The sequence below is a fragment of the Athene cunicularia genome (genome assembly GCF_003259725.1).
Source record: "Athene cunicularia isolate RWA chromosome 4 unlocalized genomic scaffold, athCun1 chr4_part1, whole genome shotgun sequence".
Classification (NCBI taxonomy): Eukaryota; Metazoa; Chordata; class Aves; order Strigiformes; family Strigidae; genus Athene; species Athene cunicularia.
This window is the reverse complement of record NW_020799098.1, coordinates 11018985-11034036: the sequence shown is the minus strand read 5'-3', so window position 1 is coordinate 11034036 and position 15052 is coordinate 11018985. Positions and strand designations below refer to the sequence as shown.

At 36.6% G+C, this 15052-nt stretch overlaps 1 protein-coding gene across 1 annotated transcript in view; it reads left to right on the top strand.

Annotated features, from left to right (window-relative positions):
• The window catches only part of TRMT44 (tRNA methyltransferase 44 homolog), a 24963-nt gene extending 10296 nt beyond the window's left edge, over positions 1 to 14667 (top strand). The window contains exons 5-11 of the mRNA XM_026846919.1: positions 3281 to 3382; positions 3788 to 3859; positions 7036 to 7142; positions 7809 to 7992; positions 8634 to 9024; positions 10458 to 10574; positions 13023 to 14667. Coding sequence (XP_026702720.1) covers positions 3281 to 3382; positions 3788 to 3859; positions 7036 to 7142; positions 7809 to 7992; positions 8634 to 9024; positions 10458 to 10574; positions 13023 to 13255 — 1206 coding nt within the window. The 3' untranslated portion in view covers positions 13256 to 14667. The remainder of the gene's footprint in view (positions 1 to 3280; positions 3383 to 3787; positions 3860 to 7035; positions 7143 to 7808; positions 7993 to 8633; positions 9025 to 10457; positions 10575 to 13022) is intronic.
• Positions 14668 to 15052: the final 385 nt, after the last annotated feature.

The following is a 15052-nucleotide window of genomic DNA, read 5'->3' as shown; positions in this document are numbered from 1 at the left end:
TTTTTTTTTTTTTTTTTTTTTTTTTTTTTCCTCTCATTTAAGCGGAGAAGCAAAGTTCTTACCACAGTGTTTTCCAGCATAACTTAAACCGCAAGTGGAATTCATGCCTGTTGCTATTCAAGTTGTGTTTGTATTCTGATCTTTTTTTCGTAGTACCCTCAACAGCATTTCAGGGATTCATGTATAAGTGATTACAGGAGGTAGGCATTTTATAACAGAATTGGAAAAAAATTAATGTGACAAAGCAAAGGGAAAAGAAATTGATTTGGTTTTTCATATTGCCCTGTACCACAAAGATCAGCACAATAACCATGAAAATTGTTTAGAGGAATACTAAAACTTCTCTGTGAAGATTGCTAGAAAGATTTGCAGTCCTCTGTCACAGGAAATTTATGACCTACACAGACAAGATAGTTTGGTTTGCGTTTTTCTTAAATGATGACGTGAAAAGCACTGATGTATCAGAAGAATACTGGTTAGATGGACCAATTTGGAGATCAGAAGCTATTGTTTTACACATATTTCTATCTTTTAATTTTATGCTAAAGGTTTTTCAATGCAATGCCTTTCTCTGATTAACGTTCAGCTCAAATCCTGTCTTCAAATACAGTAAAGCCAACTGTAGCGGCGAGGAGTGCAGATAAATGCTTGGTGCAGTTTTTAAAGTCACCTACCTACTTAAGAATCTGTGAAAATTCGGTGACCTGTAGTCAATAGAAACTTCAGGCTTTTAAACAGCATCAAATTTTGTCACTATGTAGGCACATCAAATATTTTTGACTGCTATCCAGAGTGTGGCAAGAACATGTCAACCTTGAAGCATAATGTAGATACCTCTTGCATCTTTTCTAAATCAGTATTTGTAAGTTAAATCCTTTACAGAACTCACTGAGGACTAATTTATTTTTATAATTGACTGTTTAAACCTAGAAGCCTGGTTTCTTTTCCCATGAAGATTTTTAGAATTGTCTGAGGAAGGCTGACTGACCTAGGTTACTCTCAAAATCTTGACTGAACTTTTTACATCAGAGAAATGATCATGGTGAAGTGGTCATACAGTTGGACTAGATGGTTGTTGCAGGTCCCCTCCAACTGAACTATTCTAATCTATGATACTGGCATGTGGGAAGAATTATATAATAGATTTATCTGTTACATGTTGAAAATTGGATAATTTGTAGCCACAAGAAAACTCTGTAATGATAGAATTTTTATGCACAAGTGTTAGTTTATGGTGATAATGTGTTTTAGATGACATAGTATTTTTCAAAAAGTTACTGAAGTCATGCAGTAAGTGGCATATATATAACAGCTTAAAGTATAGTATTAATAACTGAGTGTCTTTGCAAAATTTTTGGGTCTCTATACGATGGTATATAGTAACTCACTACTTAGAAGTATGTTAAACAGCTGGTTAAGAGAAGGTAGGTCCAGTGTCAAACTTTTATGGATTTACAGCATCTACACCCGACCTCATTTGACTTTGAAAGGTCACCTACTGTTCAGGCACAAGCCCAAAGCAGTATCTATTCAGTTTGCATCATGAGAAACTCAGAAAGAAAGGGAGGATGAGTGTGATCTGTGTAGGAGATGATTAAGGATTTCTGGGATACAGCCTAGGGTGCAGAATGCAATGATTGGTACATGTAAAAATGTAGACACAGCCTGATAATCTCATGGGTTATCTGCAGCTTCTTTCCCCCTACCAAAATTCCCAAATTAACACGTAGCAATGTGACAAATACTAATTTTCATGGTTAAATACTCTTGAGGATTTTTGTTAGTCATAGTAAAAAATAAGCGTGCAGGGTTGATTAATATGTGCTCTGTAGCTTCTCACTGAAGGAAAAGGTTTGACAGTGATAGAAAGCGACTAATCCGTGCCTGCAGACTGTCTCATCCCACGCAGTGGGTTACAAGGGAGGTGAATCTTTTGAATTCCCCAAGAACCTGCATGCCGGTGGGAGAGCCGGTCTCTGCTGGGCAGAGCCGCAGGGCAGGCCGAGTCACCACAGTGACTCAGAGCTCAGGGGAACAACTGTGCTGGTGACTTTATTAACTGACCACTTTAGTAAGGGAATGGAGACGATCTGGCAACCATCGATTTATAACCATCCTGGGAACAAATAAAGGCACTTTGGTGATGAGACTGTTTTCCTAATAACCCACCAATGATCAACCGATCGCAATTCAATTCCTACGAAACTTATACACATGAAAATATGTAAGAAAGAGAGAGAGGGGAGTAGGGGATAGGAAAAGGGGAAATTGCCATCCTTGGATCCCATGTTGTTGCAGAGTAGCCAGCTTGGTCCATAGGTGGTGATTTGACCAAGACACACGTGGGATGTTGCCTTTATATTGTCTCTCTTGTGCATGCACAGTAGGTTGTTTCAGAAGGTTCTCATTTTCTCTGGCTCGTACCTGCGCAGTTAGGCAAGTTCTGTCTCTTGGGCAACAACAGGAGGGAGGGGGAGAGAAACCGCCCACTGCTCCACCTCCACAGAGCTTGCTCCACTTCTCCCCCACAGGGCACCCCACTCGAGTTGTTTGAGACATCCTCTTTACAATCAGTTTTTTGTTTATGAACAGTTTGACACAGGCAAACATCCAATTATTAACTAATTATGAATTGCATAACTGTAGAAGTATGGGGCTAGAGCAGGGCCTAGAATTGGGCTAAAAGCTTTGGGGTCCCTTTAGCTGATGTAGAATTTGGGGCAGCTAGCTGTTGCTAGGTAAGTTACACATTGTTCAGTAGAAAGTTTACCAATATACAGTCAACTGATAACATTTTGGGGTTTATTTTCAGCTCTGCCACCAATTCTTTCTTTAATATGGTGGATATAAATGCTTCTGTGGTGTTACTTGCAGAGACACTGTTGAAGTTTACTTGCTACTTCCCTTGCATCCTCTGTTCATCTGTTTCACCCTTTGTTTTAGCAGCATATGTCACATTTATGTGCAGTCTAGTCCAGGGTTGTATAGTCTTGATTAATTTCAACTTACAGGGACTCGGAAGAGAGTGGAGGATGTGCTTAGCACTTAGAAAATGATTGATACTTTGCAACATAATTCCTGCCACTCTCCATAAACAGTTTTAGTGGGTTTTGTATTGGTTTTATTTTCTCCTTTAAAGTTATTTTCTCTGTGAGTACACTGGATGTCTTCTGCATTCTCTCCCAGCGTTCTCTTTTAATTCCCAATAACCTTTGCTGCTTTCTTACAGGGAAACTTGAGAGCAAAAGTCTAAAATGTTTTTTTCTTGTCTTAGATTCTGTGGGAAGAAGAGAGAAAGGAGAAAGGGTTGACCAAGAAACAGTCATTTGTAGATCTTGGATGTGGAAATGGTCTACTGGTTCATATTCTGAACAATGAAGGGGTAAACAGAGGGGGTTTTAAAAAAAATAATGAAAACCCAGAGATAGTCAATATTCTTGTTATGATTTCCTTTTATCTGGCATGCAAATATATCCAAAGTTAAGTTAATCCATGTTGCTAAAATGGAATTTTGTCACTCTACCAGTAGGTATGCCCAGGTAAAATTTCAAACCAGATACATTCTTAATGTTTCCTAGTCTTTCCCTTCATATTTAGAAAGGAAGAAAATTGATTAAAAGTATTCAGCTTCTGCCTGAAATAGTGAAGTTGTGTTTCATTACATGTCTAAATTTTAGTATGTATGAAAATAAGCAGTGTTAATATGTACCATTTAGCGAGTCTGTTTGACAATTTCTGCTATAAGTAGTACTTACAAATGGTACTTTTTGTTGTTCGAATGTTTCAGCATTCAGGTAGAGGAATTGATGTAAGGAGAAGAAAAATATGGGACATGTATGGACCGGAAACTCATTTAGAGGTATTATGCAAAAGTATGTCAATCTTGCTGATTTGTAACTCTATTCATTTTTTCATTGCTTCCAAGTTGTGTTGATACAAATGTAATTAAACATACCAGGTTGCAGAGAGTTATCTAAAGTGATCTATGGGTTTAGTATGATGCCACCCATATGTCTTATGGGACTGTAAATTTGTAAAGGGAATTATGAGAGCAATGCTGTATCATACTCTCGTATTTTGCATCTTACTTTCCATCTGAGAAGACTAGTGTGATTTCCTACTGCATGTACAGATATGCACACCATTGAAACAATTTTTGATTTTACTGTAAGATCAATATTAAGCAGCTTTGTTTGCACCACCTCATAAAAGATATTAGTATCTAAAGTTGTGAGTAATTTTATTCTTGAAAGTGATTCTGACCTTCTAGTGCCTTCTGCTCTTTTGGGGATAAAATTCTTGAACCTCAAAGGAGCCAATCCTGCTGTACTGACCTTGTGGTAAATAATTGCAGTAATAGCCTTCAAAAAAATGAACAGGAAAATGAATCTGAAAGAGGGATTATATTTCAAGTTTTACATTGGCATTTTTATGAAGGCAGGAACAATTTGAGCACAGAAACATTCACTTTAACTCCAGCTATTCTTGGTCTGATACTTGTTAAAATTGTGGCACTGATGAGCAGGTACCCATTAGAAGTGAGGTATTACTGGTTTCTTGTTCTCTGCACTCCTAAAACTTCTCACTCTGTTCTCTCAAAAATTGTCAGCTTCCAGTATATTAGAAGAATTTTCCACCTGTAATTATCCTCTAGCCATTTGGTTTAAAAGTTAGTTTAACATATCTTTGAATGCTAGCAACTTAAGTCAACAAAAGAGCAGTGGTTTTCACAGATGGGAGGTGGAGGTTTCACAGTCTTGTGCAGCCTTCTCTTTGCTACCATGCCATTTTGGGTACAGATTGCCAAAACTACCAGATTTCTTTGCTGCAGTCTGCAACCAGATCTTACTGAAAGACTTCAAGAGACAATCCAAAACAGCAAGCTGTCATACTCCTTCATTCCTGTTGTACTACATTAAGTCACTTCTGCTTGTACCAAACAGCATCTTCTCTTTTCCTTCATGTTATATATTCCTTTTTCTGCCCACATTTCTGTATTGTGGAAATCTTTAAATTTTGTACGTTCACTTCATATTAAGGTCTGGCTGCTTACAGTTTCTCAGTTTTCTTGACTCATAGGGAAGCTTCTGAGCTGTCCCTCTCTGCAGCATGAGGGATCAAAATAGAGAAGGATGGGTATAATTTATTTGTCTTTTAAAAAAGACCAAAAAAAAGAATCATTCACAGGGAACAGAAACAAGCGTTCAGAAACAATAAAAATACCCAAAATGTTCATATAAGGAAAGTACTGATTTATGTAGGAAGGAGTTATATAATGAACAAGAAGGGCAAAATTATTTTCAAGGCTCCTGGAGCCACAGAAGGAGAAAGCACCTGCTCACAGCCTTTTGTTACCCTCGAAGCTAATTTTGTTTTGATCTTAAAGCATGAGTTGCAGGATGAATATTGCCATCTGTGACATTCAGTGCCAATACTAACAATATAAATAAATGTAACAGGTGGCACTCTGCATTGCCAAACTGCTGTCAGACATGGTGAATACAAATTTGATTATGGGTGACTGTCAAAATGTGGAATGTGGCACAGATAATTCATGCTATGCCTAAATTGAATGATCAAAATTAGAATATAACGTAGGAGTAACTTGTTTAATCAACCCCAAGAAAACACTTATCAAACACTTGGTTTAACATCTACTAACCTGCCAAAAAGAAATTTGGTACATATATTATCTAGAAATATACATATATACGTAAATAGAAATGGTCAGAGATGTAGTATTTAAAGTGAACAATAATAAATCATACTGATACTTACAACACCTAACAGTGCTTTCTGAAGAGAATTGGAATGTAATGGAGGTAGTCTCAGATTCCTGAATTTCCCTAATAAGTGTGGTTTGGTTTTTTAATTCCTACACAGATACTACTTTGCATATACATGTGAATTTTGACTTCATAAAAACATGCATTTTGTCTGTAAAAAGAGAGTGTGGGTATCATTTTCAGGGTTTTTCCTAAAGGTCTGTAGAGACTCAAATTTAAAGCTTTTTTATAGATCTGCCCAATAATTATTTTAAGATTCATACATGTTCTTAGAGAACAGTATGTACTTCTGAGGTATCAACATAATTTCGAAATTTCTTTGCTGAACTTAGTTTAAGGTAAGAAAATGTGCGTGCATTAAAAGCACTGTAGAACTTTTAAAATTTAACTTCTATGAAAAATTCATCCTGTTTGGTGGTTGGGTTTGTTTTTTGGGGATTTGTTTGGGGTTTTTTTTTAAGAATAATAGAATAGGATATTCTTGAGACTAATGTGAGTCAGAATTGTGATGGGAATGCTTCTGTGATGATGTCGTCTTAATCCATGTTTATTGATTGAATTTCCATGAGGCAAAATACTGTTCTAAAAGCCACCAAAGAAGCCTTCTTTCTCTAACCTGTTGTTTCCTAATTTTGCTCCTGATTTTGCATGTATTATAGGGTAATCCTGACACAACTTGGAAGGGAATGGAATGGCAGCATAGACAAGGGAAGGTGTTAGGCTGGAATAGGTTTATAATACATGAATGATAGGGTGTGAAGAGTGGTGTTCTCTATGTTAGGATTTGATTTGGGAAGAGTCCATAAGAAGAGGAGATGATAGTGAAGCCGTTCTGATTAACTGCTGTACGGGTCCTAGGACTGTGAGACATAGCAAAGTAAGCGGCTTTCTGAAAAATTGAGTCCAGACATACATGTGACAGAATGAGAACAGCAAGAAATCATAATCCAATGTATGATATTTGTTTACAGATATTCAGGGTGCCAGATACCTTAATCAAAATAGTTATTCTGCTCTTTGACCAACATTTTGTGGGTAGCTGTTGTTAAATTAATACTTCGTAGCTATAAAAAATTACTACCTGTCAAAAATGCAGATTGAGGAAAATGTTGGCATCTGCAGTTCTCATTCACCTTGTATTTGTCAGCTTGTATGATTTAAGATTGTTGCTTAGTGCTTTATTAACAAATAAAATGCATTTAAAGAAACCTGTAATAAAATTCACTTAATGTATCTTTTGGTTTTTTAGGAATCTACCATCGTGCCAGGTGACAGTCATCTCTTTCCAGATACTGACTGGCTCATAGGAAACCATTCAGATGAATTAACACCATGGATACCTGTAATTGCAGCTAGGTATTTGCAGGAGGGGAGTGAGGGGGAAGCAATTGCAAAAAAAAAAAAAAAAACCAAACAAAAAAACCCCCAAAAAACCAAAACAGTGGTCTTGGTGAAAACTGTCACTGTTGCAGCCACACCTGCTGTCCTTGCAGGACTTCCTGCTTTTGATGCCAATTGATTTTAAAAAAAATATTCTCTTCTGTGGACAAGCGCAAATGTAGTATTTACTTTCTCATACAATTCAGTATGTCATTTTGCTTTTGGAGTTCAAAAACCAGAATGATTTTTATTCTTTAAATGTGAATCTGTTATTTGATTTTTGTTGCTGGTGGTGGTTTTTTTAAAATAAAATTGTTGGTTTTGCCTTTCTTTGAACCATTGTGTTCTTCACAGACAGCTACAGTAGTTTAATAACTAGTGATTGGGTCCTGTAAAGAAAGTTGACGTGGTAATTTGCTATAGCAAATACTTTGAGAAACAGTATTTTTGATTATGCTAATAGATCTGCTGAAAGAGGAACGTATAAATACTATTTCACAAACCTCTGTCAATAAAAATTTCTATTATTGCTTGTATTTGGGTTATATATTGCTTTTATATTGGGTATCTGATGGGTTATTTGTTAAATTTGTGTGTTCTCTGAAATAACTTTCCATTCAGCACTTTTGTTATCCTTTGTAGGTCTTCCTATTCATGTTGCTACTTTGTGCTGCCATGTTGCTTCTTTGATTTCCATGGAAAATACAGCCGAAGACAAAGCAAGAAAACTCAGTACAGAGAATATCTTGATTTTGTTGCCCAAGTGGGATTTGTATGCGGCTTTCATGTGGAAGAAGACTGTCTTAGGATTCCATCTACAAAAAGGGTAATTTTGGACTGTGTAGGGCTTTTTTTTCTTTTTTTTAAGCTGAAGTATGTGGATGTTTGTTCATTATTGTTGTAAGATCAGACTACAGTCACATTACTTGAGCGAATATGTTCTGAAGAGAGACTTAAAAATACTCAGTTTTCTTGGGTATTGTGCTCTTAATGTCATAGGTACACTCCTAGAGACAAGAAAGAATGGAAGGTTTTATGGTTATTTCTTATGCCACACTATAGGATGGAAAACTGAAAACCCATTTTTTGCCTTAATTTTTCCACCTGTCCATGTTGATTATTTGTACTTAATTTTGCTGGTTTTCATGTCCCATGAAATTCACAGTAAAATGTTCTTAGAGTAGGAAGAGGCGTCCATCTTATTTTGTATGTAATCTGCTCCTGACCCTCAGTCTTGTTTACTCTGTGCTTGTATGCCCTGATGGATTATGGTTTGATTATTGGATTTCTTCTGTAGCACCAATATTCAACAACTAAAAAATCCCTCAGATGTTAATGAGCATTGAGTTTGAATTAGTATCTCCTGTAGGTAAATTTAGAAGCCTGCGTAAGACATGCAGGTTGGATTACTGTGTTTAAGCGTGGGACTCAGTATAAATAGTAATTTACCTGTTTCTACTAAAATAGGTAAGCCTTATTGGAAAAAAAAGGACCTATCCACCCACTGAATGTTCTCTGATTGACAAGCAGATAACACAATATATTAATAATCGTCAGACCTGTGCTGTGGTCACGTGTGACAGAAGAGTTGGATTTAATCATAAGGACCACTCTGATGGTGTATATGAAGAAGCAGGTTCAGAACTTTGGGAAAATGAGACTGAGACTGCTGGAACAACTTGGATGCCTGGATTTCAACCTAGAGAAAAAGTAGAACAAATTAGAAATTGTGCTTCCCTCCCTCGTGATTTTGTAGATGATGTGGTTCTCAGTGTGGCAAACTTGCTGTTAAATGCAACCCCCCAGAAATCATGTTCTAATACACACGCTGGAAATACAAATACCTGGAATCAAGGAGGTGAGGCCATCTTTCCTTTACGTTATCTTTTGCTTTTGCTAGTAGTGTTACTGTAAATTTGGTCACAAAAGAACCCTCTAAGTCTTATTTTGAAGTTCTAGAAGGTAGGCATTTTTTATTGCAGTGCTGTATGCACTGGGGATCACTGCCTAATGTGCATGCCAAAAGAGCTTATACTGCTCAACAATTACATATGCATTAGATTTCAGGGAAGAGTTACACGTACTCTTTTTCCTGGAACTAATTGTAATATTTGCATCCTAATTACACATGCACTTTAAATCTCTTAGGGTCTTTCTTGGGAGTCTTTGCTGGTCTTCAGGTATGTCCTTTAGTTGAACTTTCCTCTGGGGCACACACAGTGTGGGTTAACCTACACACTTGTTTTTCTTCTATATAGTTGGTTGGTTCTGACTGCAAGACTCCAGGTTCTCTGAGCCCAGTGTCTGCTTGTTTTGAAGGTTTGATACATGTTAAGCAAAGACAGACCAATCATACCAGGGTGACCTTCAAAGGTGTAACGGAAGGTGTCTTTCTCCTTGTTGTTTAAGGCATCAGTAGAGGATGTCTTTTCCAATGAATTTACATGTTTGTGAATTTAGTAAGTTAAATAGATTTTAGGAAATACCAAGGACAGCATAGTAGCAATCAAAGGCTTTTTCTTTTGCTATGTTTTATTGCACACTAGGATCCAAATAAGGCATATAAGAATATCTTGAAATTGGTGTAGGTTTTTTTCCCTCTACACTTAAATACAAGGACAGAATCAATTTTTACTAAAAAAAAACAAACCCAACCCAGAACTCTTCCCCATTTACCAAAACAGAACACTCTACATCTACTTGGGAAGAACATCAGGTTTATTTTTGGATAGTCACATAATAATTAGCTATAATTCTGTGAGACTTGTCTAAGTAGTAGTTTGAAGTCCATTTGATTATGACATGAATAGGAGCTTTCAGTTTAGTCTGAGGAAGAAAAAGAATAGAACTTGCTGTTAATTTTACAAGCAGTTCTCACTACTGTAATTTTTCTATTTTCTGTGCATTTTTATTATTTACTTGCTGTAGTTTGTCATATATTATTGTTAAAGGAGATCCTTTGTGTCATTCTCTCTGCTATCTAACTAACATGCATGTAATCAGTGCTCATCGCAATGAGGGTTATATGCTACTGTAAGAAAATCAGGGAAAATAAAAAATGTGTCTTACTGTGGAAATTCTGACTTGAGTCCTGTAGAATGACAATTGCTATTTTACAGACAATATTCATATAAAATATATCTTATGCATGATAGTGGGAGTACAAAGTTTCTGCAGTACTGGTAGATAATTAATGGATTCTGCTCATAATCATTAACTTATATAGAAGATAAATTTTCTTAGGATTTTATATATATACATTTTTAATAGCTATATCATCATTTCTTGCAGAAAGCCTTTCCTTGAAAGAAGTAGCAGAACACTTAAATAAAGAGACATTAAAAAGGCTAAAGAGTGAATGTGGAGGCCTGCAGACACTGCTCAAGAACAATCATCAAGTATTTGAAGGTAAAGAAGGGGGTTTGGGTTTTGTTTTGTTTTTCTTTAATTATCTGTTTTCTCTATATGCAGTTAAACTCAACTGAAAAATTACTATGGTCGTGGGGGGTTTTAACTGCTTTCTATACCTTTGTGGAAAATGGAATATTCTCTATGAGCCTATTGCTCCAAGATACTATTAGTAAAACTCTTGAATGAGACTGGTGAGGTATCTATCAACAGTGTTCTAGACTGATTGTATCTGAAAAGGCAACCTTTTGCTTAAAGTGGCTAATCTGATGCTATTGTTTGACTTGGAGAATTCTTATTTTTCCTATAAAGTATTGATAATTTTGGGGCTGTCAAATGCAGAGCAAGATCACTAAAGCATTTAACTGATATTTAGTCTGGCCTTACCAAGCCCCAAAGTATAAATGCTGACACAAATTAAAACTAGTCTCCGTAAGAACCTGTAACTGTGAGGCTTGATGTATTTATGTAGCCTGTGGTAGCATGGCAGAAAGAACTCAGTAACAAGTTTCTGTGGTTGGTGGGGTTTTTTGATTGCAGTGTTTTGTTTTCTTCTGTTGTAATGTGGTGCTATGTTTTGTGTGGTTTGGGGTTTTTTTTGTCATTGTGGAGTTTTTCAAAAGTAAGGTGTAGCTTTTCAGTAATACAAGATCTTCAAGGTTTTATCAGTATTAAGGCTACTTCAAATTTGAAAGTGTGTTAACTTCTTGTGTCCCAACAGTTCTGTATCAGCTGTAAACTATTGATCAACTAAGCCATGGTAAATAATCCTGACTGTGTAACCTAGTTGCTGCCAGTGGTTAATTTAGCCAAGTTTAGTATCCACTAAGGATTTCTGTACACTTGACAATTATAAAATGTGAAGCCATCCTAAAATCCTTTTGAATTACCATCCATTGAAAAGAATTGCTTACACTGCATTCATTATGTGTCTGAATTTGATACCCTGTAATTAGGGATAGGTGGAATAGACTTACAACCTGTTACATGGAATGAGCATTTTAATCTGGCATGGATGCTGTCTGCACATTATCTCTGAATAAAGACTAGGATTAAGGGCAGATCTTTCTTCATAATTTACATCACGTGGAAACTCCCTGGGGCTTCAGTAGAGACCATTTCTTCTTTAGTGGCATGTCACCATAACAAAGGATTTGTCAGCAGGTGGCTGTAAGGACATTGCTTAAGTCAAAGAGGACAGAGAAGAACATGGCTACAGCTCTTGTCATCTTTACTGAAGTCTTTTAAGGACATGGAAAACATGCACACACACATGCAAAAATGAAGGGGCTCGGAGTAACTATCTGTGGTAGTTTCTTTTGATCAGGCATCTTCTCCAATGCAGGATGGATTTTCTAGGAGAAAAAAAAAGCTTGATCATAAATAGCAGTATATCTACTAATTTTTCTGTATCTTTTGAGAGAGATTTTAAAGCTCTGCTGAACCCACTTCTGGATTGGCTTTATATGAGTTCAGATCTATTTGTCTATCATAGGGAAACCTGGAGGGATGAATTAATCCAGGCCTGAATGTATGATATTAAGCTTTCACTGGACTAGTTACCTTTTGGATAGCAATTGTCAGAATGCAGAATGGTATCAGTTTACTGTTCCAAGCTACAAGTGTGTGATACAGAAGGTACGATTGAAGCAGAATATGAAAATAAAGCAGGGCAACTTGGAAGTGGCAGATTGTACTTATTTTCATTCTTGTTTTTCATCTACATATTTTCTTTATCTCTTACTAGCTTTCTTTTATTTGGTTTTGTTTACACATTTAAGGAGTTGACAGAGGTTCACAAATGTGTGTGCAGTTTATGGTCCTAACACAGCAAATTAATTGAAAAAAACCCAAAGTGCTGAATCTTTATTAACCAATGATAATTCACAGTTGATTCATATGAAGGGTTTAGACTTTTCATCTCTTTGGTGCAGTGTATTTTTGGGACAGTGAACCACTGTCTTTGCAAGAGCATTTCTGTGTAGTGAAAGTAGTAGATGACTTACTAGATTTTTGCTGGTAATCACATTTTAAGTATGGAGTAATAAAGTATCCAACACAAGAAGGATTACAGTTCTTGAAGCTTCTTTGTCAGGACTTGCAATCTAAATTCACAGGATTTTAGTCTTAGTCTAAATGATACTAACTGCTACATTTAACAGAAATAAACAAATCTCTACAAAGATGATACAAAGGTGCCTCAAACTATTCAGCATCCCAGTAAAACATCTCACAGGGAAATCAATCACTTCTTTAGACTGTCTCTACATTATCTTGGTTTGTTTTGCACTCCTTTCTATGTCTGTACAAATGACACATTTGGTTTTGCCTGAGTGATTCATTTGTAGAACGGAACGTTATTCACGGAATGTCAGTATTCATTTTTTCCAGTATAATTCCCATAGCTGTCTATTAACAGCTGCATTTTTGTTTGTTTTTAAATCTTAGTTCTAAATGGGAGAGTTCATATTCGTGACTGGAGAAAAGAGAAACCATCAAGGAAAACTAAGCCTGAAGTGAAACGCCGCCTTTCAGCTGAAGCATTTAAAACACGTCTCTGTTGGTTTTTCATTCATCATCCTGATGGTTGTTCTTTGCCTTCTGAATCTTGCCCATATGCTCATGGGACTGAGGAACTAAGGCAGTCTCAGATTATTAAAAAGAAAAAACATACACAGTAATAAAATGCTGCCACTTACGTTTAAGCTTGTGTACATAACTGAATCTGTGATTGACTTTGGGACTGCCTAGTACATGAAGATCTGTACAATATAGAGGGGTTTTCTTCATTCATTCCTATGCATTTTATTTTCTGGTTGTTTACAAGTTCTCCTGTATTTTTAATTCTTTAATTTCTTTATTAATGTGGAAAAGGTGTAGTAAAGTATGTATATGCTTTTGGGTTTTGTCATGACTTGTCTAACGTTCATTTGTGTTAGTAGAAAAGTTAAAAAACTTAATTTCCTAGGACACTCTTCATGATCTTTGATCAAATCAAATGTACATGATGCAGCATTTTCAAAACCCTGAAAATCAGCTGTTTTGTTCCAAATTTTCCAGGAGGATTTATGGTTTCTTATGACTCACAGTGGCTCTTGGAATTCAGAAATTGGAGGTATTTCACTCTTTCCTGACCTGACAACTTTTACTCCATGTTACTATGGAGTAATACTACTTATTACCTTTCCTTTCTTGGCCATACACTGCTCCTCCTTTCCTTCCTTTTCGTACTGATTCAAAATGAGCATTGGTTTGAAGAATAACTTTCGTGGAAGTTACTGTGGGAGTCTTTGCATGTAGCCCTTTTTATGGCTCTGGGCCATACTCTCTTTTCCCTTGTTTTTAAAGTATAGAGTAACAGTGGAAAATGTATTTAATAATCAGAATGGTAGGGTTTCTGGTTATTGGATAACAAAGCAATGACTTAGCACCTTGAGCAGGTTATGATTTTCTTTGGTAGAATATTATTTTCTTTAAAATGTTTAACTTCTAAAGTTAAATGTGCATCTAAAGGAGGGCAACAGCTGATAAAGAGTCTAGAGCATAAGTCTTATGAGGAGAAGCTGAGGGAAACTAGGGTTGTTTAGTCTGCAGAAAAAGGAGGCTGAGGGGAGACCTTATCATTCTACAACTGCCTGGAAGGAGGTTGTAGCAAGGTGGGTGTTGCTCTCTCCTCCCAATTAACAAGTGAGAGGAAATGGCCTCAAGTTGTGCTGGAGAGGTTTGGATTGGATATTAGGAAAAAGTCCTTTACTCAAAGAGTTATCAAGCACTGGAACAGGCCGCCCAGGGAAATGGTGGGAGGAGTCACCATCCCTGGAGGTATTCAAAATATGTGTTGAGGTGGTGCTTAAGGACATGGTTTAGTGGCAGATTTGGCACATTGTCCTAGTGTCATGATTCGTATCTGTCAGCTGGTAAGCATGTGTAAAGTTCAGTATCTGCTGCACAAGCTCTGAGACAAGGAATAATGTTGGTTCTGGCCTAGTTTGTATACTGATAGTATGAAAATCTTTTGTGATGTACTGAGACAAGACTTTGATTCTAAACCCTACTGATAAAAGGGCAAGATTTAGGAAAAAAAAATAAAAATAAAAGTTACTAAACAAGAAATGTGGAGATGAGAGCAATGACATAGAAACATTGCAGGATTAAGATGTCTAGGGCTAAAAGTAAATAAGCCATGTGAGAACTCTGTAAAAACTCAGGGAATCCAAAGCACAAAGGAAGTAAGTAATTGAAGACAAAGCAGAGGAAAAAATGAAAGATGACACTGGAAATATTTTTCAAAACAGATTCAAAGCCACTGTTCTCTCATGCAAACTTTAAGCTGACAGGTTGCAGTCCACTGCCTGCAGAAGAAGCAGGGTCTAAATATAGTGACAGGGTGGGAGCAAAGGCCTGACTGAAATGTTGTATGTTCCCTCTTCTCCCTTGACATTTCTCTTATGATCCCGGAAGAAGCAGCTCTTGCTAGG